Source organism: Hyaena hyaena, unplaced genomic scaffold (assembly GCF_003009895.1).
Source record: "Hyaena hyaena isolate Hyena2069 unplaced genomic scaffold, ASM300989v1 scaffold_217, whole genome shotgun sequence".
NCBI classification, from domain to species: Eukaryota; Metazoa; Chordata; class Mammalia; order Carnivora; family Hyaenidae; genus Hyaena; species Hyaena hyaena.
The window spans coordinates 170,659-195,168 of NW_024080849.1; the positions used below are offsets into that span (position 1 = coordinate 170,659).

General features: G+C 40.3%; 1 protein-coding gene across 6 annotated transcripts in view; it reads left to right on the forward strand.

The window, feature by feature from the left end:
- GDAP2 (ganglioside induced differentiation associated protein 2) overlaps nt 1–12,888 on the forward strand; it is a 64,404-nt gene extending 51,516 nt beyond the window's left edge. For all 6 annotated transcript variants that reach the window (XM_039242747.1, XM_039242753.1, XM_039242748.1 and 3 more), the window contains 2 exons: nt 3,758–3,901; nt 9,351–12,888. In XM_039242747.1, coding sequence (XP_039098678.1) covers nt 3,758–3,901; nt 9,351–9,398 — 192 coding nt within the window. In that variant the 3' untranslated portion in view covers nt 9,399–12,888. The remainder of the gene's footprint in view (nt 1–3,757; nt 3,902–9,350) is intronic.
- The last annotated feature ends 11,622 nt before the right edge of the window (nt 12,889–24,510 follow it).

A 24,510-nucleotide genomic window follows, 5' to 3' on the forward strand; every position in this document is an offset into this window, starting at 1 on the left:
GGGCATGGAGGAGGGCACTTTGGGGATGAGCACTGAGTGTTATGTAGAAACTAATTTGACAATAAACTATTTGTAAAAAAAAATAAAAAATAAAAAAAAAAATCACTACTCTTTTTCTTCTTCGAAGTTTACTAATACAAGGCAAACTAACAGAATTTAAACCCACCATTGATTCTGGCTCAATTGATTAGTGCATACGTGTGTAAACAGTCTTCTAGTTTTTATTATTTTATGATTCTGTTTCTTGGCTTTGCATTTGTGAATAATTGGGTGAAAGAATTTCTGGCATTCACAAAATATCAAAGCAGTCCTTTTTCAAGTTTTATGTTTTCTTCAGTTTGTTAAAATAGCAGACATTAAGTAATACAGATTTACCTGTGTAAATGTATATGACTTACAAATAATTGAAAATTAAAAGTTAAGGTATATAAAACTAAAATTTTTTTTAAAATTTTAACATTTAATTGTTATTGAGAGACAGAGACAGACCATGAGCCCCAAGGGGCAGAGAGAGGAGACACAGAATCCGAAGCAGGCTCCAGACTCTGAGCTGACAGCACAGAGCCCGACGTGGGGCTTGACCTCACAAACCATGAGATCATGACCTGAGCCAAAGTCAGATGCTTAAGCGACTGAGCCACCCAGGCGCCCCTAAAACTAAAATTTTAAAAAGTGAAGACGGGCACCTGGGTGGCTCAGTTGGTTAACCGTCCGACTTTGGCTCAGGTCATGATCTCACGGATCATGGGTCCGAGCCCTGCATCGGGCTCTGTGCTGACAGCTAGCTCAGAGCCTGGAGCCCGTTTTGGATTTTGTGTCTCCCTCTCTCTCTGACCCTCCCCTGTTCACGCTGTCTCTCTCTCTCAGAAATTTTAAAAAATTAAAAAAAATAAAAAGTGAAGACAATGCTCTGAGTATCCCTGAACAGAAAACTTTTAACTGAGTTCCTACTCCTGTCAAAGTTTTGTGTAATTTTCTCTTGCTGATACCTGGAGAATGTGAAGGAGGTGATGGCAGAAAGTGTGACAGAGAAATGTGTTTCTCTTTCACAGACCCCTGCCTGGTCTTCCCCAACACAGCCTTCTCTTGGAGTTTACCACCGCCCCACCCCCACCCCCCGCCATGGTGGTATGGTGTTGCATAGGCAAGAGTGCTTTCATAGAACTGTGCAGTTAAGAGGGACCTTAAAGACCATTAATTCTAACTTACTCATTTTATAGATGAAGAAACTGAGGCACCAATTGAAGGGCAATATATTTTTCTAGAATCAAGAAATATTAAACCATCCCTAAACAGTATTAAAGTAATAAGCTCAAAAACTCTTACTACTCCATTTGTTAATTCTTCCAACACATATTAAATTCCTTACTTTTTTGGTTGGGCATTATTTGGATGTTATGAATACAGTATTGAATAAGATACTCCTCACATTAGGGAGTTTACAGTCTGTTTAGAGAATCAGATAATATACTACTATTGCTAATTTTGCAGCAACATGAGTGAACAAACTGTTGTTAGAATATTGAGAAGGAAGCTCATTTTCCAGTTGTGGGTGGAGGAAGGTAAAAGAAAGCCTCCTCGTTGGAGTGAATTTTGATCTGAGCTCTGAAGAGCAATTAGCCAGGCAAAGAATTGAAGGAAAGGATGTCAGGACCATAAAAGCAGCATGTAAAAAGATTCAAACCAAGAGACCAGCGGCACAGAAGTCTTCTACATAGGCCCTTACAGCTCTGTATGTTTCTCCCTTTTTCCAAGTGGCTGGGGCTCCTTGCATACATAGGTATTCACATGTCTCTGTGGGCCATTCATTGCAGTCAGTACACTTTTCCTTGGCTAGTTTAGTCTCCTGCCTAGTATCTAGCTTCTCTACTAGAATCTAGGCTCCCTTTAGAGGAGTGGCCCTGTCATTGTTATCCTGTATCACCTACAACTAACTCAGTGCTTAGCACATGGCTGACCAGTAGATGTTTACGCCTTGCATAAATGTTTAATCTCTTAACACAGCCTTCAGGTTCTTCAGAGTCTTCTCAGACTCTACAGTCTTCTAATTTTCTTAAGCTCTTTCTAGAATCTGTGAAATGTCTGTGACCTCTCTGTAGCCCTTACTGGTTTATTAGCTACCTCCGTGGCCAGTCTGAGAGCTGCTCCTAATCTGCAAGTTTCACTAGCCTCGTTTGCAGAAGTTTACATTCATGAGGTATATTCATGTGCTTTAAAGAAACTGATGTCAATAACTCATTTGGGGTAGTAGTTAAGTGACTATTAAATTTGATTTAAATTAACTTGCTTAGTTCTTGCAAAGCCAAATACCTCCCCTCCCCTCCATCACTCCCCTTTCAATATACTTGGTAAGATTCAGGGTGAGGGTGGGGGTGTGTGGAAAGGCTAATGTTAATATTTGAGGCCTATGCCAGTCATTGGTAGTGTAGCTAAAATAGAATAGTGTCTCAAGCTATAAAAATCATTGTAAAATAAGTCCTATCTTCATTCTTTATCAAATACTTGGGGAATGCTGGTTCTGTCTGTGTCTCAAAAAACATTAGACTATTATTCTATGGTTTTCTGCCAAGTACTAGGGAAATTCTAGAAATGGACATGAGAAACTGAAGTCCTCAGAAGCAGGAATAAGTGCTCTAAATGCAATGTAAATTTCCGGTATTAACTCAATAAAAGGGATAATCTGGAGCTGGAAGGGAGAAATAATGATTGAAATTAGTCTCTTCCAAGTTCTGCAAATTTGGACAGGATCCAAGTAAGTGCAATGTTATCTCTGCTCTTTCATGCCTTTTCTTGTAATAAAGTGTGAAGGAGGTGTATCGGATTAGGGGCCTAAAATATGTGAAAGGTGTGAACAAACTGTGGAAAATGTGGTAAGAGTATCCAAAAGAAATTAACAAGATGATTGACCTCAGTGGCAGATACCCAAAGTGTATTTATAACATGCCCAGTTATACCTTTGTAGTGTTTCCTTCTGTAAGGAAAGTGACAATATTGTACCTACTCACAGAACTGCTGTGGAAGCCATTGGTAAACATGACTGATTAGATTGGCAATTTAGAGAGATAATAACTCAATAATTTGTGAGTTCCAGCTGTCTTTAGAACCAAAAAATTTTGCAGACTAGCTCTTACAGAGGGTTTGCATGTTGTAAAGTGAAACGAGCAAAGATGGCTTCACATTCACAGAAGATTCACTTTGATGGACTAAGAAAGACTGCATGCCACATGTCAAATGAAAAATAAATGTATCAAATATTGGAAACAATTTTCTTTGCTGTCTCATTTGAAAAACTGAAGAGTTTATGAGATTTGGAGATGTTAACTGTTTTCAGAGTACCACTGAAACAATTATTCATTCAACCATAATGCAGGGTTTTTTGCCCACAACGCAAAGTAAGAAGCATATACTACATGACAACACATTACACACATAGACGCATACAGACACCTAACAGAAACAAAAGTTTCACAAAACACTTTGCTCTGTCCCCTTATCACGTTCCCTGGTAATTGTTACTCTAGCGGGTTTCCTTTTTATTGTGGTTGTTTTTAATTCTCTTCATAGTCCACTAAACTAATTGCATAATTCACTGATGAACTGCAGCCTGCACTTTGAAAAACATTGCTCGTTCTAAGTTTTTTCTGACATTAGTTTCAGTTTTGAAATAGTTTCTATCTCATATAACTTTTCAAAATCAGGTTTTGCTTTCCTAACTCTGGCCCCTCGGCTTAAATTGCTTTTCTCTTCTATTCATCAGGTATCAACATGGTTTTTTACCACCTTCTCTGTCTCAGGACTGAAGGACAAAATCCACCACGTGGACAGCCTCCACCAGCTGTTTGCTGCCATATCACCAGAGCAAATTGACTTTCCTCCTTTTGTCCTTGAATATGATGCCCGGGTAAGAAGTGCCAGGAGCTCTCCCTCCCCTGGTGTAGTATCTTGACTACTCTGTAGGGCACTGCCTATGAGCACGGCATCCTTTTATTGCAATATGGTAGTAACACAATTCGTATGATTTAGTGAACTCGGTAGTATCTTTCAACACTGCACTAACTAGGAAAATGCTTTGTCCTAAGCATAGGCTTTTTCCCCAATAAACTTTTCATTGGGGGATTTTTCTGCTGTTGGTGTGAAGCCAACCCTTGCTTATATTGTCAGTTTTCTGTCACCTTTGCCAAAATTTCTCAAAATTGAATAGCTTTTTGTCTACATAAGTAGAGTCAGAAGAGTCTGTTTGTGTCTGACATTTTCAGCATTGATTCAGATAAGGTAGCCTATCTTAGTAGCATTTACCCTACTAAAAGTTTGTATGTTTTTAAGAGCATCAAGCAACCATATCAGTAGTATTATTACTTATTGACGCATTTATGAATATATGACTTTAACACTAATAAAGAGCTACTTTTGAGTTTCATTAAAGCTCTATCCCATTGTGTTTATTCTCACTACCACTTAATAGTTAAAAACAAAACAAAAAGTAAGTAACATACTTGGCCAAAAAGATCATCAGTCTCCTAATTATTGCTGATTACCAAACTTTATGCATGAATCAGGGAAGATATTTGAAGGTTATATTAAGCTTCAAGTACATTGTTCTTCCCCAATTATTGTACAGCACGTACACACCAAAATAAGTATTCTACAAGACATTTTCTCCCTACCATTTCTTTAACTTCAGCTGTAATTTCTGTCTTCCTTTATGTGAAGAGCAAAGTATTTAATGTGTTCTAATTGCTAAGAAAATTTCATGTTTCGCTTTCGTACAGAGAGGATTTGTAATTGGAGTAGCTGGATCATAGAAAGATTGTTGAATATGTGAAGGGGGGTCGAATATCAGTTTGTGTTCATGCAGATTTTGCTGGAGCAAAAAATAACCTTATTGTTATTCTTTTGAACTATATATCACCCTTTTTAATATATTAAAAAAAAATGGATAACAGGAAATGAAAGATACCAAAAGACATTTTGAGATCAAGACTTTGGAATGACAGTTCAAAGCTAGTGTCTGGATATATAATTTACCTTCTGGGGTAGAACATACAAGTTGGATTGCATTGGTTAGAAAACCCAAACAACTGTTTTTTTAAGCCAAGACATTTTCTATAATCTTAAGGGCCTATAAAACAGACTTTCATTAAACAACACCACGCTCAAGCTTGGTTTTGTTTGTCTGTTTTGTTTGTGTGCTTGTTTCAGGTTTTTCTTCGATAGTGTGTATCAAATGCAGGCCTAATTAATGATGTGATTAATTCAAATTTAATAAAATAACCTATAATCTAACACTGGGGTCATTGGATCATCTCTCTGTGCCTATACTATAGCTTTCTAAAATTGAGATTTTAGGCCCTCTGCATATAAAAGCCAAAGAGAAGAACAGAAAAGGGGAAGAAACCAAAGAAGGTGTCAGGAGATGATGTGATGTGGGAGGGGCTGGCAGAGGGCAGGTCACTAGATACTAGAGCTCTTTACATGTTACTTGCAGCACTTTGGCTTTGTGGTCAGCGGAGAGCACTGCCATTATATTTCTGTTTAGAACCATGGCGAAAGAAACAGCACAGAACGAGACTGGAGAAGGATAACCCCACAGGCCGGGAGATAAGTAGGAGGCATGCAGAGGGTCGGAGGAGAAAAGAGACTAGAGCTAGGGCAGCGGTAGTGATCATGGCAAGGACTTGAAAATCTTAGATTTGGAAGCAGACATCTTGGGAAATAAAACCCACTGCATAGGCCATTCAGGGAGATAAAAGAGGAAGGAAGCGTAAGAGCTTCTGCCGTGGGAGACTCGGTGGTGTGGCTGCACCCCAGAGAGGTGGTTTAGAGCAAGAGCATGGGAGGGGTGAGGTGGGGGGAGAGTGTCGGAGTCGGACAGGAGAGACAGGCGGTGTGTTTGCTCTGTTTGAGACACTAGGTTTGAGGTGGCCCGTGGAACATTGAGGTGGTGATCCAATAGGTGGTTGGATTTTACCTTGTAAGGAAATATTTTCCCTTGCTAGATTAAAAGTATAATTAGAGAAAAGGAAATAAATGTGGAGCTGGTTACTTTACTGACGTGTTCAGTTGTGCCTTGCGCATAGTAGGTATGGCATGGTGTTTGTTGTTGGCGGGTTTCCGTGGGCTTCTGTTTTCTGGGTCTTGTGTGACTTAGAACAGTGCCATAAGTTTTATGGGAAATGAAAGGAACCTTTGAAGGCAGTTAGAAGGTGATTTTTTTCTAGCTGTATCAGAATGGTAAGGAGACAGTTTCAGAAAGGGAGCTAGCTAGTCAGCACTCTTATAAATATAGTCAAAGAAGAGAGTATACAAATTGACCTGGCAACAGTTCTTCAGAGTTCTATGACTGTTTCCAGAAATAGAGAAAATAGATTGCTCGGCAGTCTCTTGCACAGTGTGAGACTAATATAAAAAGCTCTATTTCATAGCATTAAGAATTAGATTTGCCCTTCTTACTTTATCACAATTTAATGTGGATGTGAGAAATTTAAAAAAAAATATGGGAGTAGAATGGAATGGAGAAATCTTAAAGATGGACGACAAACCATTTCTTTTCAGACGAACCTCAAAGATTTATCTGTTGATGTCATTACTACCTAAAGCACTCTACGCATTCAATGCAATTCCAATCAAAATTGCACCAGCATACTTCTCAAAAATAGAACAAACTATCCAAAAATTTGTATGGAAACACAAAAGACCCCGAATAGCCAAAGTAATACTGAAAAATAAAACCAAAACGGGAGGTATCACCATCCCAGACTTTAGCCTCTACTACAAAGCTGTCATCATCAAGACAGTATGGTATTGGCACAAAAACAGACACATAGACCAATGGAACAGAATTGAGAACTCAGAAGTGGACCCAAAAGTATACAGCCAACTGATCTTTGACAAAGCAGGAAAGAATATCCAATGGAAAAAAGACAGCCTTTTTAACAGATGGTGTTGGGAGAATTGGACAGCAACATGCAGAAGAATGAAACTAGATCATTTTCTCACACCATGCACAAAAATAAACTCAAAATGGATAAAGGACCTGAACGTGAGACAGGAAACTATCAACACCCTAGAGGAGAAAGCAGGAAACAACCTCCTTGACCTCCACCGAAGCAACTTCTTACTTGACACATCCCCAAAAGCAAGGGAATCAAGAGCAAAATTAAACGATTGGGACCTCATCAAGATTAAAAGCTTCTGCACAGCCAAGGAAACAACCCAGAAAATTAATAGGCAACCAACGGAATGGGAAAAGATAGTTGCAAATGACATATCAGATAAAGGGTTAATATCCAGAATCTATAAAGAACTCACCAAACTACACGCCCGAAAAACAAACAACCCAGTGAAGAAATGGGCAGAAGACATGAACAGACACTTCTCCAAAGAGGACATCCAGATGGCCAACAGACACATGAAACGATGCTCAGCATCCCTCCTCATCAGGGAAATACAAATCAAAACCACACTGAGATACCACCTCACGCCAGTCAGAGTGGCTAAAATGAGCAAATCAGAGAACTCTAGATGCTGGCGAGGATGTGGAGAAACAGGCACCCTCCTACACTGTTGGTGGGAATGTAAACTGGCACAGCCCCTCTGGAAAACAGTGTGGAGGTTCCTCAGGAAACTAACAATAGAACTACCCTATGACCCAGCAATAGCACTGCTAGGAATTTACCCAAGGGATACAGAAATGCTGAGGCATAGGAGCACATGTACCCCAATGTTCACAGCAGCACTCTCCACAATAGCTAAAACATGGAAAGAGCCTAAGTGTCCATCAACAGATGAATGGATCAAGAAGATGTGGTTTATCTATACCATGGAATACTACATGGCAATGAGAAAAAATGAAATCTGGCCATGTGTAGCAACATGGATGGACCTTGAGGGTGTTATGCTGAGCGAAATAAGTCAGGCAGAGAAGGACAAATATCATATGTTTGCACGTATAGGAGGATTAGGAGGAACTTGATGGAGGAACAAGGGGGAGAAGAAGAGGGGAAATGGTGGGGGAAAGGGAGAGAGGCAAACCATGAGAGACTCTTGAATGCTGACAAAAACTGAGGACTGATGGATGTGGGGGGAGGGGGGATGGGCATGGAGGAGGACACTTGTGGGAATGAGCACTGAGTGTTATGTGGAAACTAATTTGACAATAAACTATTTGTAAAAAAAAAAAAAAATATCTGTTGAGGCGTGTTTCGTAAGCATGGCTTCCATGCACGCTGGAGATATAGGAGGAGTTAATATAACAGATCTTGATATGCTGTTCTAAAATACAAAAGGAAAACAAAAAGGCTTTCATTAATTTTTTTTTCAAATAATCTGAATGCAGCCAATCCTAGGATCTGTTTCCACCTAATTTTTAAAAATCTTTTTACTGTCTGGTCAGATCTATAATAGAAAGGAAGTTTTCATAGATATTCTCTTGTTTTCTGGGCTATGGTCCCAGGATCAATTCTTGCTCCAGAGTGTCTACTCTGAAAATATGAGAGCTCTTGATTCCCTTAGTCAGGAAACATTTAGCCACATACTGTGTCCAAAACCAAATAGATTTAATGCTCTATCATAACTAATAATAAAAATGTACCATAAAGCAATGCTATTTTCATCTGTCCCTCATTGTGCTCTCCTAATTATTATCTACATTAATGCTAAGCATTTCTGTGGATGATTTACTGAAAAACAAGTTTTTTGTCAAATGCTTTCCTTAGACATGAGAAATGAATCCTAAGTTCCATAAATATAATCAAAGGTCCATCTACCAGAAAGTGAACTGTCTTCATTTTTTATGAAGATAAAATCAGCCAAAATGAAGTCAGAAAATTTGCCCTTTACTCTTTTGTTTTGTCCCATCATTCTGTATTAAGATTCAGCACACAGTACAAGGATGCAGCCTAAAAAAGTAATCTGGGCATTAGATTTGAATAGACAAGGATTTAAATTCAGACTCCTCTGGTTACTACTGGGTGACCTTAGGTGAGTTATGCAAGCTGTGTGACCTTCGGTGTCTTCTTTGTAAAAAGAGGATGTTTCTGCTTCATGGCATTATGTGAGAATATAAAGGGATAACGAAAGAAAAGCACCGGTAAAGTGTCTGGCATAGGGAATTCAATATTAAGTGATGACGTTATTTAAAAATATTAACATCCTGATGACCTCTGCCCCCTCTCCACCAGCTCTGGCTTTCTCCAGTGAAACTGTTTTGATGGCCAAGGGCCTTGCTCAGGGCCATGCACATGCTACACATTTTACAGAGGCAGTGTCGTTGACTGTAAATCCCTTTCTTTCCCATTCCCATTTGAATTGGTTTTATTACTTAATGTCCTTGTCTCTTTTTTCTTCCGCAGGAGAATGGGCCTTACTATACATCTTATCCCCCATCACCAGATTTGTGACCTGCCATCTTTCAGTGCTGCTGGTTTCCAGGGACGTCACTTTCTCCACGAACCGCTACCTACTGAAGTGATATTCATTTTTGCTGTTCAGATCCAGAGAGCCTTTTGTCCCCACCTCTCTGGTATTTTTTTATTGACTGTATATTTTCTGGCACATAAGCAATCTGAAAATGGTAGGCCATTCCGAACTGCACACTTATTTTAAATTTGTATATTTGTATCAAACGAAAATGTTCATTCTTAGAGGGTTGTTCACAAAAACTGGGGAGCAACTTTTGAGTATTTTCCTGAAAGGACACTAGATCCACCGTTAGACAAGCCACCAGTGTTGTTCATGCCATCTCTTCAACATTGCACGCCTCCTTCATGTACTTCACTGTCTCTCAAAATATACAGAACCAGTGTGTGCTGACCACATATGCATTGTTTGCTTCAGGTCCTGGCATTACATTTTATGCAGATAATTTGGTTATGATAAAAGAGAATTGTCTGGGATCAAGGATGTGGAAATGTGTCGGATCAAAATATCAAAATCATTGGCAAAATATGGGTCTTCGAATCTGACCACACCAGTAGAGATGAAGATGGGAGGACTAGGGGTCCTCAGATGTATGATTTGTTAAGACGGCCACTCTTCTGGTCTCACAGTGGGGGACAGTAAGACTGTCTCTTCCGCCTTTTTCCTATAATCATGGGTGATTTGGTTGCCTTATTTTTAAGGACTGCACTTATTAGTACTCTCAAGTAAAGGTATCTCCTAGACTCTGTCAGTGACCCTATAGAGAGTGTGGTCTTCCCAGAGGTGTGGTTTTGTTTGGCTCTTAAGGCTACTCCCTCTAAGGACATTTCCTCACAGCGTCTCTTGAGTTGCCTATATCAGTATGGAGGAAGTTTGTCCCAGTGAATGGAATTCCAGATCGCATTTGACACTCAGGCTCTATTTGTGCCTTAGCTTGCTTATGAATAAGAACCGGAGTTATGATACCTACCTCACAGAGGTATCCTGAGAGCATTGAGAAAGGGCTTTTGATGTCTTTGGATGCAAGATGCTAGCGGAGCTTATGGAGGGTGTCATTTGGGCCAGTCTCTAAATGATCATAGATATGCTTGAGGGTACTACCAGGCGCTCCTCTTGTCCTTGGCACCTTTTGAGTCATTTTTCTTTTCTTGGGACAAGAGCTGCGAGTGAAAAATCCCAACCCTGAGGACCTCCTTCCTACTGTGTCCAGAATTTCTTCTGGGCTACTCCTCCCCCAATACTACACTTTAACAAGAGGCATCTGTTAGCCATTTTAAACATTTCTTCTTGAATTAAGGTCAAACCAGTGTCATTTCCATCTGGGTGTCTTCATATTCCTTTTGATTCCTACACCACCGCACACCACCCCCCGTCCATCCTTTACATTGGCAGTTCAGAGACAAAAAGCTAGAACTCCTCTGTTCTAATGTGTTCAGGATCAGTGCTTCCAAAGGTCCCATTCCCATTCCTCTGTGCCCCAAATTAATTGTTTAGTGGAGATAAAGGAAACCTCCTTCTTTTATGACAGAGAAATTCCCCTGTGGTTGTATATTAGCCCATACAAACAACAGGGGGCTTTACGTTTCTTCGATAAATGCTCTTATCTTTTGCACATAGTGGACACATTTGCTTTGTGTCAGAAATCAAAACCACTTGGCTTATTTGGTAGAAGTTTTTCCTATTATGTTCCCTAGGTCATCATATCCAGACAGCTAGTCAGTTGTCTGATATTAAGCCTCCTCTCAAGCAGCACTACTTTAAATCCCTTAAGCTTTGAGCTTAAAAAATTTGAAAAACTATCTTCATCTTCTCCAGTCTATTATTAGATCAGAGTTGGGGTATCTTTTCATTGGGAGAGGTCATTAAAAATATGCCACCTTTTCTTTTTTGAAAGTGGACTTGGCTACCTCAGATTGGCATCTGGCCCAGATCATTTCCTCTGTAGATAATAGAGGCCACAAACTACTTTGCCATTTGAAAGGAATTCAGTTGATGTGTACAGTTTCTTATAGGCAATAATTTTGAAAGAATGTCCCTTTACTATATTCATATGAGTATATTAATGACTAGTAACACAAGCAAGATTCTACATATAGTGAGATTCTGGTTCAGTTGATGTCCCAGTGTATAAAGGTAGTATGGAAGGATACACCTATTAGCCCCATTTCATAATTTAATGGAGTCTAAAGATAAGGGCTGTACTTGTCAGTAAAACTAAATTTGGTATGGGACCAAGCTCATGCTTTTATAGCTGCATAGAGTGTTACATAATGAAGTTGTTTCAATGCATTAAGTCCTATGAGGGGAACACAGTGATCTTACAGGGAAATGATCATGTAAAGTTCAGTATGTATCCACCATTGTCAAAAGGTTGTGTTGCCTGGATAACATGCCATTTCCAGGGACACATTAGAGGATAAAAGGGTGACTGGGTGGAGATGAGCACTAGCATCTGATGTTAATTCAAAGCCCCACCAAGTCTTTAATTTAATCCAACTTCGGTCATGCCACATGCTAATTGACTTGAGGAAGAAACAACTCCTAAAATTTTAATTTAACTCATTAATTCAATCAAGGCATAATAGGATTTTTTAAAACAAGTACATTTCTTCAGCATATATTTGGATTCTTCTTAACTCCTCTATGTGTCCAAGTTGCTTGATAGCAAAAATAACCTCTGGGGAAAAAAATTGTCTTTATTAGACTCTGAAGGCTTAGAGACCAAGTGGTTCAAGATTTTCTTTTCTTTAATATACATCTTATTTCACTGGCTGGCGCTCTGTTCTATTTTTTTTCCCAAAGGAATCCAAGTAGTTTGAGACCAAACAACAGGGGACTTTTAGAGTATTTTTGAGAGGAAAAATGATTTTTGATCAAATATCTGAAATCTGAAAGGATTAAAATATCTTGGCATTTCTGGAGAGGGATAAGAAGAATCACTCCAGTAGAAAAACACGGCCTGCCTGTTTCTCCCTGTTTTCTCTTTGCTTAGATATTGTTTAATGAATTCATACTGTAGGTAATGGTTTCTTCTCTTTGCAGTAGTTAATAAGAAAACGATAAAATGTGGTTTCAGTATAAGCTACAAATCACTCTTTGTGTTTCCCCTGATTGTGTGTGTGTGTGTGTGTGTGTGTGTGTGTGTGTGTGTAAAGAGAATTTACATTGATTAATACGTGAGTAGAAATTATTAGAATTTGAAGTACTAGAAGGAGAAGGACTGTATTCTAAGACCAGTGGATTGATTGTATTAGGGACCCAGAGGACTGTAAGGTAGCATGTACACCTCTAAAAATGGTGAGTTTCAGATTGTGTTTCTCTTAAGTTACAGCCATTTCTCTAGCATTACATGCGCTAGAGTGTTTTACCTACACTGGCACTGATATACCTCACAGTACATGATTGACTCTTGGTTCAGGATTGCCTGAAACGTGAAGGATTAAAGGACTCTACCTGTGATCCAGGTCATATCAGAAACCCAGAGATTATGAGGATTGCCCAGTAGGCCAAACCCTATACATATACATACATATATACATATACATATACATATATATACACGCATGTATATATACCCACACACACACATCCTATATACATATACCTTCACACATATGTACATGAATATATATATACACGTATACACACACGCACACAGTAATCCACTTTGCATCACATTCTTTGAATGTGGTTTCCATGACCCATATGTCGAGAACACAGAGCAATAAATAACAGTTCAAGGTTTGATTCTATCAAAATAACCCTTAAGTAGACGATATCATGGTCATTTTATGTATTAGTGGCTCTCTTGGATATTAGTTAATTTTGTTTTCATTGCTTCCAGGGATAGTATCTAATCTTTTTACGTGAAGCAAGCATTAAATGTATAGGGCCACTGAGTTCAAGAAGAAAAACATAGGTATTTTCTAGGTAAATTACACTAACAAAATTAAGACTGCTGAATGTGATCTAATATTTTTGTTGAACGGTTAAAATTAATACATTTTGTATATACAATCGTACTTTTCCTTTGCAATGTGTTAGCGTAAGCACACAGTCGTCATAAACTGAGCCAGCACTTTGTTAGGCCAGTTCTTGTGGGCCAAAATATTTAAATAAGAGTTTAATATATGTAAATGATTTTAATTGCTATTGGGCACAGAAGATCTAAAAATGTTTTATTGACATGATCTTAAAATACATTTATTCAGAATGCTTTTATGAATATTTTATTTTTTGTTAATGTTTATTTTTGAGAGGGAGAGATACAAAGCATGAGCAGGGGAGGGGCAGAGAGAGAGACACACAGAATCCAAAGCAGGCTCCAGGCTCTGAGCTGTGAGCTCAGAGCCGGACATAGGGCTCAAACTCACAGACTGTGAGAGCATGACCTGGGCTGAAGTCGGATGCTGAACCAACTGAGCCCCCCAGGCGCCTCTAAATATTTTACACTTAAAAGTATATTTTGGTCTTTCTGAAGTGGAAGTTAGATCCCATTTAAAGAGGATCCCACTCTGTGTAAATATGGCCTGTGAAGAGCTGGTAGTAAAATGATGGTGTTTATATTGAACCCTAGGCTGAGACAGTCTGTTTTGGCCATTTACACCTGGGTTTTCTGTAATCACCAAAGTTAACGTACAGAGTAGTACAAAATGCAGTGAATTTTACTGTCAGCCTTCTCTATGGGGACCTAGACTGGTGTTTCTCAAACTTTAAAGCACATACAATAAATCAGCGGGCAATATGTTAAAAGTGCGGACTCTGATGCAGTAGCTCTGGTATGGCGCCTGGGATTCTCAGTTTCTAATGGGCTCAGGTAATTCTCAATACCCCTGGTTCCCAAGACCACAAGTAAAAGAGGCTAGACTGTATTCAGCTTCCATATCTTCCCTGTTTTGAGGAAAGGAGACATAACTACCGGAATCCTTTCTGCAGGCCAGGCACTCTCATTCATTAGCTCATTTAATCCTCCAATTCCTGTGAGGTCCATGGTGACAGACAGGTTAAATGACCTGCTGATGCCCACGCACAGGCAGTGCAGGCTAGAGCCGTGTTTCTCAAACTTGAATAATGCACATCTCCCTTTAATAAGGAGAGGTTGTCTTTGTTCCTCAGTTTTCACTCCATTATTTATTATGTTAGCTAAGTATGTATAAACATAGAGCCACACATACGCTTTATGCTTATAGTTCTTGCACAATTATAAAGCCAAAAGGCGTTTAGATACAAGCCAAACTATAAAACTTGTGGGAATGAGCACTGGGTGTTGTATGGAAACCAACTTGACAATAAACTATTTAAAAAAAAAAAACTGATGCAATTTAAAATAACCTTAATGAAATATGATAGACGGCGATGTTTTGCGCAAACAGAACTGTCACCCGCAAGGCAGTGACAGTCCTGAGTGCCATAGCACAGGTTCTTTCAAGCTTAGCGCACACCTGCCACGTGCTGTGTGTGCCCCATGGGGACTCAGCTCTCCCTCTGTGTTTCTCAGTTTAGGCTGCTCCTTTCATTTGTTTAGCACGTCGTGATGTTAACTTGGTCTTCATCTAGCCTGAATGTTTCGTTTCCCTATTAAGTCAGCCTCTGTTCTCCATGAGCCTTCCGCAGCCAAAGCAGAACCCAGCTTTAATGTGCAAGTAAACACAGATGCCGTCTTAGGCACTTAAAATGTCCTGGCAAAATTTGGTTTTAAAGCAGTTTATACTAATAAATTAATATCCAGAACACGAATGTTTTAATTATTTTGGAATTTTTTATCAACATGAAAAATGGCTAATTCTCATGCATTCCCACACCAAACACACCCCCCCACACACACTCACAGTCCCTCCACTGTTCCCCCCCATCCCCTGACCCAAGAATTTTTAAGGATGGTTAGTTAATAGTGGTGCCCTGGCCCCTAGCACACCTGGGTTCAGGCCCCTAACCACCTTGGGTATGGTTCTCCACCTTTTCTGAACCTCAGTTTTTCATGTATTAAACAGGGGTAATAATACTCATTGAATAATTACGAGAAAGAAACACAATGACGCTCATAAAGCGTGGGTAGTAAGTGTTTATAGAAGGTAGCTACCATTGCTTTGATTAGAAATACTAGTAACTGGGGCACCTAGGTGGCTCAGTCGCTTAAGTGCCCAACTCGATTTCGGCTGAGGTCATGATCTTACAGTCATGAGATGGAGCCCCGTGTCAGGCTTTGCACTGGGTGTGGAGTTGGGATTCTCTCCCTCCCTCTGTCTCTCTGCCCCTTCCCCACTTCAGAATAAATATTTAGAAAAAAGAAATAATAAGTAACATTTGAGGACTTAGTATGTGCCTTCCACTTTGCCCTGCTCTTTATATGTTACCTTCTACATTGAGAGAGAATCAGGATTTGAAACCAAGCCTGACTTCAGAACTCATACTCTTTTAATGATGTTTCTCTGGAGCCAGAATGGCTAAGGTTTTTTTAAACAGTTGTATAATGTGTCAAGAAATTGACACAAAATAAATATGAATTGTTTTATAAGGCTGTTATGCTAGGTTGTGGTCCAGTAAAATGGTATTAGGACCATTAGGCTCAACTTGTACGTTATAGTGCTCTTGCACATTTAACATCTATAACTAATGATAACATGAGATTCTTCCTGAATCTCGATACAGCTTTTTGCAGAAGAAAAGAATCCCTCCCCCACCCCACCACTATTCTGTTTCTTGGTAATTCTGAGAAATAGTCTGCAGACATCTTAATCTTCACCTGTGAGGCATATTTTTCAAAATTTCCCTGTCCTTTAAATAGTTTCAAGTAAATCTTTTATCTTTTCTTAGTTTTCTAAAATAAATTCTGGACTTCTGAGAAATGAACAAGTATATCTGTAGGCTGGGTTTTTAGTGTTTTGTGGTTTTTTTTTTCTAATGGGATGCTGGGAGAAAGTGCCAGGAGAGAGTTATAAGAGGAACTCAGTTTTTAATTAACAAAGATGGTGTGTATCAAATTCAAGTTCTTTCCCTACTTCCTAGAACAGACTTGGCATGAGTCATTAAGGCAGTGGAGATACATGAACTATGAGGCTGTCGCTGAATTTCGTAAGGTCTGTTTTTAAAAATATATTTTTTAAATATATTATAAAATATTCTGTATAGGAGCATGATAATAATGTTGCGGAAATTACTGTGTTTCTGATCCAGCCTCTTTTCCCCATCTACAAGATCTTTAAGTTCAGTGAATGTATGGCTCTCCATACATGTCATCAAGACAGAAGATTTGTCCTCTGTGACACCTCCCTGCCTCATCCGTAGCACAGCGTAAGAAAATTGTTCTGTCTTCATGTATAGATAAGCCCAGTGTTCCCTGCTGTTCTCTGGTTTTAACAGCCTGTTACTTGATTTGGGTTGTGAGCCCTACTTCAGGTTATTTTTCCTCTTTCTCTTATTAAAGACAAATAGGTTCAATTTATTATAACTTTGGATGGAATGGCCTCTCCTTGAATTTGAAAGAAAATCCAAATTTATTTTTTATAAGGAGGTATACAAAACATTTGACCATTTCATTAGGTCTTCTAGTTGAGATGCATCTGACATTTTCATTTCGACATGCTTATTGGACATAATCACATTGGTTTTTTAAAACATTGTTTTAGGTGGGTTGTTATCTGTGAATTTTATTTCTAACAGTAAAGTAAGTGTTAAAATGTACTATGAAAGGGGCATTGGTTCTCACACAGATGAGGAAGCAGAGGCCCAGGCAGGGCAAGGCAGCAGCGTTGCGCTCCCAGCCAGATCAAGGAGATGGTAGGTAGTTCAGGGTGACCTTGCCATCGATAGCTAGAGCCCTTTGGTTTAACTATGTTTGCACAGCTGCTTGGCTTTGACCTTCCCTCTCAAGTCCTCTAAACAAGTTTGTTTTTTTTTAATTTATTATTTATCATTTATTTATTTATTTTTTTAATCTAAGTTGGACTTGCTCAGCCAAGCTCCCCAGGAGGACCAGAGTTCAAGAATTAGCAGCAGAGGTTATCAATCAACTTAAAGTTAGGTAAGTGAAGCTTGGACATGCTGCACAGACGTGTCCTTTGTAGAGTACTCAGTGCCAGCCCAGAACTGTGAGGTGCTGTCATTTCCTTGCTCAGTCCATCCTGTTGCTATGGAAAATGTTGTCTTAGTAAATCCAGTTTGGAGCCTCACATAACCCCCATGGAAGTTACACAAGAGGTGAGAAAAAGGGAAGAACCCCACATTTTTAGTTCAGAGTGGTGGAATGGCACAGGGCAAGACCATCGGCATCTAGGGCTTTTTGTTTTGTTATGTTTATAATTTATTGTCACATGTATCAAAATCAAGTTGTAAAATAATATCCTATATTATACTCTTACGGATATAAAAAGCTCTCATGATTATACCTATTTCTATTCTAATTTTATGGAGTATATCCTTTATTGGTATGTGCATTTTTTTTTACTTTTTACTTTTTTTGGCATCTTTATTGAAATATAATTCACATAAGATTCGCCCGTTTAAAGTGTATCTACTTCACTGGTTTTTAGTATGTTCGGCGTCACACAGCCATCACCACTCTCTACTTCTAGACCATTTCGACACCCTGAATGGAACCCCCATGCCCATCAGTAGTTACTTTCCATTCCTGCTCCCCTCCACCCTTCCTCCTGTGCTGTTGGGGCCTCCCTCCTCCCTCCAAGACACATCTCAGTGCTGGACTCTTGGTAGAACAGGGTCTCAGTGAGTGTTTATTGAGTGAATTAATACCCACATAGGTCCCCAGCCATAGCAACTAGGGAGTAATTCAAAGGGCAGCAGGATCTGTGTCAAAAGACTAGATTCGAACCCTGACTAATGCTCACCAGCAGTGTTGTGGGTCTGGAGCCACCTGACCGTACTAAGCCTCAGTTTTCATAGCTGTAAAGTGCTGACAGCACCATCTGCTCCACAAGATGGTTGTGAGAATCACCTGAGAAAACATGGTCCCTCACTAAGAGAATAATTGACATGTGTTCCTCGGCGAAAGAGAAACCCCTAGGCTGGTGACCAGTGGAAATGCCTGCCACCAGACTAGACATTAGAGAAATCCAGCAGCAGGTGTTTGCCCTGGTTGCCACCTGAAGGGCTCAAAGTAGTGGCATAGCCCTTTCTTATTGCCCGATCTTCCCCATTTCCTTCCTCACAAGAGAGAATTCTAACATGCAGTGTATAGCTGCTTCCTCTCCACGTGTGGTGTTGATTTGCCCGTGGCAGGGCCCCCACTTGGTACGGAGACGGCGTTGATTCTCATGTGGCAGGGCCCCTACTTGTTACAGAAATGGTGTTGATTCTCATGTAGTAGGGCCCACACCTGGTATAGAAGCGAGCATGTCCATCAGCTGTGAAGAACTGACCTTTACAATGGATTACCACCCCTTGATCCCAACTTCAGCAGACATGTATTGCTTCTTTCCTTCACCATGGGTGCAGGAGCCCTCTCCAGGAGAAGAAGCTGCTTAATTTAGGCAGCTACCAGCCTGGGACTGATTGTTGGGCCTTTCAGGACAAGAGAACATATTTAATGATACTTTTCTCTCATAGCCACTAGCTCCCCCTGCCTCTAGAATCACTTTAGCAGATTTGCTATGCATACATCTTACAAAAACATTCCCAACACAATAGTAGTGAAATAATAGCTGTCGTGTACAGGATACCAGGCAATGTAAATATATTGTCCCGAATTACCATAAACTTGCAGGTTAGGTATTTCCCCCACGTTACAGAAGAAAAAAAGAGAAGACTCTTGAAGAAGTAAAGAAACTAGCCACAAGGTAATTTCAAGAAAGGCAGAGAAGATTGGGTAGATGTACCTATGCAGAGTGTCTTCCTTAAGCTAGTGGGTTCTCCATTGTATGGCATTTGTCTGGTATATAGAAGCATAGGCCTCAGTTTCAGTCCCAGCTCAGCCATTCATTGGCTATGTGACCTGGACACATTTCCCAATCTCTTTAAATTCCAGCCCTCTCATATGTAAAGAGTGCTTACCTCTTAGAGTTATTCTGAGGATCAAATGACTTAATGCTTCCAAAAGTCTCATAAACACTAGCTAGCGTCTCATTTAAATATTCCAATTGCTATGATCAAAATGTCTCACTTTCCAGACTTACCAAATACACTTGGCTCTTTAATTTTACATTATGTCACATTCCCAATTCAGAAAATGTATGATGTATTTGGTATGTCTTTCCTTCAAGAGAGAATGACATTTTAAATTAGGGGTTGGCAAACTTTTTTGGTAAAGGGCCAGATCATAAATATTTTAGGCTTTTCAGGCCATATGGTCTCTGTCACAACCATTTAGCCCTGCCTCTGTAGCATGAAAGCAGCCGTGGACAGTACTTGAGCAAATGGGTGTGCCTGTGTTCCAATAAGACTTTATTTATGGAGACTGGAATGTAAAGTTCAAATAATTTCTCAAGTATAACAAAATAATGTTTCTTTTTGTTTTCAACCCATTTAAAACTATAAAAGTATGCTTAGCTTGAGGGCCATATGAAAATAGGCAGTGGTCCATCATTTGCCAACCCTTGTTTTATTTTTTTTAATTTTTTATAGTTTTTATTTATTTTTGAGACAGAGACAGAGCATGAGCATTGGAGGGACAGAGAGAGAGGGAGATAACAGAATCTGAAACAGGCTCCAGGCTCTGAGCTAGCTGTCAGCACAGAGCCTGATGCGGGGCTCGAACCCATGAACTGCGAGATCATGACCTGAGCTGAAGTTGGATGCTCAACCGACTGAGCCACCCAGGTGCCCCTGCCAACTCTTGTTTTAAATAATTCAATGGTTCTCTAAAACTGATGAATCCAGCAGAGGCCTGATTAAGAAAAAGCAATTTGGAGGAAGAAAATCAAGAGCCAGTCACCATATCAACTAGCTAGCCCAGATCGTAGCTATATTAATTACTCCCTTACCTAACACAATTCATGCAGCCCCTTTGAGCTTAACCTTTCTATCTATAAAAATGAAGTAGTGCTACCTCTCTGACCTATACCTACTTCCTTTGGGTGATAGGAGTTAAACAGTAATTATTATTTATTGAATTTATACCTTTGTACTAGATATTTGACTCATTTTTGTTCTTATCCTCTTATTCCTACTGTGCAGATGAAGCTCAGAGAAGCAAAACACCTGGTCAGGGTTATAATACCAGTATCTAATCCTGGTGTCTGATTCCCATAAACCCTCCCAGCCCACTCAGTAGAATACAGACAGCGTGGGAATAGGGACCTCATTGGACTCATTATGTGCTATAGCCCCAGTGCCTAGACTAGTATGTGCTATATACCCAGTGCCTGGTATATGATAGTCATTGCATAAATGCCTGTGGAATGAACAAATGAATGAATTTTCCGTTATGTCAGTGGTTCCTAATCTTTTCTTAGGTCAGGGACACCTCTAAGAAAAAATTTATTTTAAAGGTCTGGATCATCTTTCCAGATAAATGTCAAACTAAGAAAGCTTACATTAAGTATTTAGCCAACTATTGAAAGAAGATGCTGTTCACATATTCTGAATAATACTGATAAGAATTATTTTCATAAGCATGGAAACAGGATTCGGAGATGTCCTCTTTCCTTTTCTTGAAACAATGCTGTTAAGGGCGCTACACACTAAGGCCTAAAATGTTTTCTTTCCTGTAGACCCTCATAGCGCCCAGGCATAGTTCTCAAAGCCTGATGCCCTTAAAAGTCACTTCCTCAAAAATGATTACTTACAAAATGACTTTTATTGGTCCCGAGTGCTTCAACATGAGAAATGAGAAACCACAGGCTGTTTAAGACTAATATGCGATTTTTTGCCTTCGGAAACACAGTCGTGAGGGAAACATCCACAGTCCACTGCTCACGAGGCAGCCAGGTCCAAGGCCAGAGTGAGTTGTTTACTTACAGCATCCCATCCTATCCCACGGTCTCCTGTTAAGACAATGAGAGAGGGGGCTATTACTATTTAGACATTAAATTCAGATGTGACTGATTTTTATTTCCTCCTCTAAAGCTTCTGCTCTTTACATACCCTCATCATTTACCTCAGAACCTTGCGATCAGTGACTCATTTCAAGTAAACAGTAAGATTAAGGGTATTTTGTTTTCATGGCATGCTATAAAAACAAAGTCCATTGCTGATGGAGACAAAAAAAACATTCAGGTAGTGCACTCACTTGCTCCTCCCTCTGCGCTTCCTTTAATGCATTCCTCCCCCCCCAATCCCTCCCAAATAAGTTACTTTCTATTTTTTTTAAAATTTTTTTAAGGTTTTTTTATTTTTAATTTATTTCTAGGAGAGAGAGAGAGACAGCGTGAGCAGGGGAGGGTCAGAGAGAGAGAGGGAGTCACAGACTGAAACAGGCTCCAGGCTCTGAGCTGGCAGCACAGAGCCTGACGCAGGGCTCGAACCCACGAACCACAAGATCATGACCTAAGCGAAAGTCGGACGCTTAACTGACTAAGCCACCCAGGCGCCCCAACTTTCTAAACCATGAGTTTATCTTGTGTTTCTGGGACAAGTCACCCTATTCACACTTTGGTCATGTCGTGCCATTTAATATTCCCCATGGCATTCATTACCAGGGCTCATATTCAACCACATCGATTGTTAAAGGTGCTGAAATACTTCCAAAGAGCTGGGAAATAGCTTCCACCCTGATCCCTGCAAATGCCCTTTACCATCCCCATCCTTCCCCAGGTTCCCTGCATCTCCACGCAACTCTGGCAACTAAGGGGTTAATACCACCGGCCCTTCCAGAACCCTGAGCCAAGACTATGGCTAGCACCTCTTCTGATTGGTCAGTGCCACACCAGTAAATACTACATTTATTGTCATATACATATATATATGAATAACTAGGGACGTAGACCTTTCTGTTTTGTCCGTTACAGTATTGTCAATGTCTCCTTGAACAGTTCCTGACATGTAGTAAGTTTTTAAATAATCACTGAAAGGAAGAAAAGTGTATTCATGCTTGTGGAACTCAGGAAGTAAGATCTGAAGCAGGAAAATATTTGATCAGTCAGGATTTGGAAACTACTTGATGACTCAAAGGAGCAGGAAAGGCGTAAGAGTAAAGAAGACCCCTGTATAATACATTTTACGTACAGCCAAATTTGCTTTCCTTTGCTTAGCGGCTTTGCTTCACAACATCAACTGTCAATAATTTGCTTCCCCTTCTTTCCCCCACCCCCTACCCCAGGAAGGGTTGATAAGTGAGGATTAGGTTTCAGGTACCAAACTGCCTCATTAATGACCAAATACTAGGCCTGGAGGTAGAAGCTGATCTTCTGACAAGCCAACAAGGTGTGGAAACCTGTGGGAAGGCTCTGAAGTGACGAGACAGTCTTGCAGAGGAGTTTTGTGCAGTCTTCTGGGATGGTGAAGGCCGAGGCACCCATAAAACGAGCCAGAAAGCCTAAGAGGCCAGAGCTGTTACTTTCCTTCCTGACAGCTGGGCCTTCACGCATACACACACACACACACACACACACACACACACACACACAGAGTGGGCACTGATGAACGCTTAATACTACCCATGGAGCTACTCTCAGTAAAGTTCCCCCACACAAACCTGGGCACCGTCGTCATGCCTCTCTTGTTGAGCTAGGAGGAGGCAGACAGGAGACGTTCATGTCACATCACCTCAGCAGAGTCCAAACAATTCAGTGTGGTGCATTCTTAAGAATCCCCTAATACTTCCTGCCTTTCCTTAATATCCACTTGTGAGTGCCTTGAACTTATGAAGCTATTCTGAGTCTATGCCATCCCTTATTTTTTATTTTTACTCTGTGAGATATAATCTTCCATTTGTTCCAAATTTGTCTTTTTCACTGTTCAAGAGCTACCTGCTAAACCTTGCATTTTATAACTTGGTGACTATTTAGTTATTTAGTTCCACACTCACGTCCCTAATGTCTCCTGTCTTTATGTAATCATTCCCAGATGAACGTAGCTCTTCAAAAGGCCCCGTGTGCTTGGGGGACCTGCCAGGCACCCGGATGCTAACCATAAGCTACCTCTTGGGTCCATAACTCTTCTCCATCACACCAAAGAGGATCTATATTTTCTCCCTCATGACAGCAAAATAATTGAGGTGGAACAAGATGGCGCTCTGCCTTCTCGTCTCAACTCCGATGCCGTAAACAACTCTCCTGGTTTTGGTTCATTTAATGCCATGTGTCTTGCATTTTTGTTCTCTGTTGATTTCTCTGTTTAAAATGGCTCCCGGTGCAGCACTCAAGTGCTGTCTGGTATTCCTGAACTCAAGAAGGCCGTGATGTTCTTTATGGTAGAAATAAATGGGCCCGATGAGCTCCGTTCAGACATGAGTTGTACAGTGTGCTGTTGGCCACGAGTCCAGTGTTAACAGGAACATACAGAAAACAAAGTTACGGATTGATTGGTTGATGAAAATTGTTTTGACCAGAGGCTCAGTGGAACCTCGTATTTCTCCTAGCAGCAGTGTTTCAGGATTCACTGATGTAGTGTCCCAGCAAATTTACAGAATAGAACTACCTCACACAATAAGAACCAGGCACAGCTGTGAGCAACTGAATCCATGCTACTCTATTTGTCCTACTAAACAGTTACTAGGCACAAGTTTACTACCTACTCAGAAAAGCCTTGTTAAGCCACCTCCATGCACTGGGCTGTAGGAATGTAGGCTTGCACAGGAGAGTCAGAGTACTTAACTTCATGCATCTTCCAGCCTGGTGGGGACATCTGTAAACATGTAAGACAAGTGTGAATCTGATGTTAGTGGCCAGTTGTGTCACAACAAGGGATGGACAAAATCCTTGGCCAGGAGGGACTGGGCACAAGATGCCTGTCCTGTCGGTTCTTACCCACCTAGCCTGTCGGTCCTCCTATGTGTACTAAACAGTAATCACCTACCTGAAACTTCCTCTTCACTCGCTCCAGGATCCAAGGAGAACCTTGATAGGCAGCAGGCTAATAAGTCCTCCCCCACTCATAAGAGAGCTCTGGGAAAAGCCTAGTCCAAGTGTTGCTGAAAGGTTATGTTTGGACATTAACTGATCCCAGACGCTTCTCTCACTGTAATGAGAATGACCAGGGCGC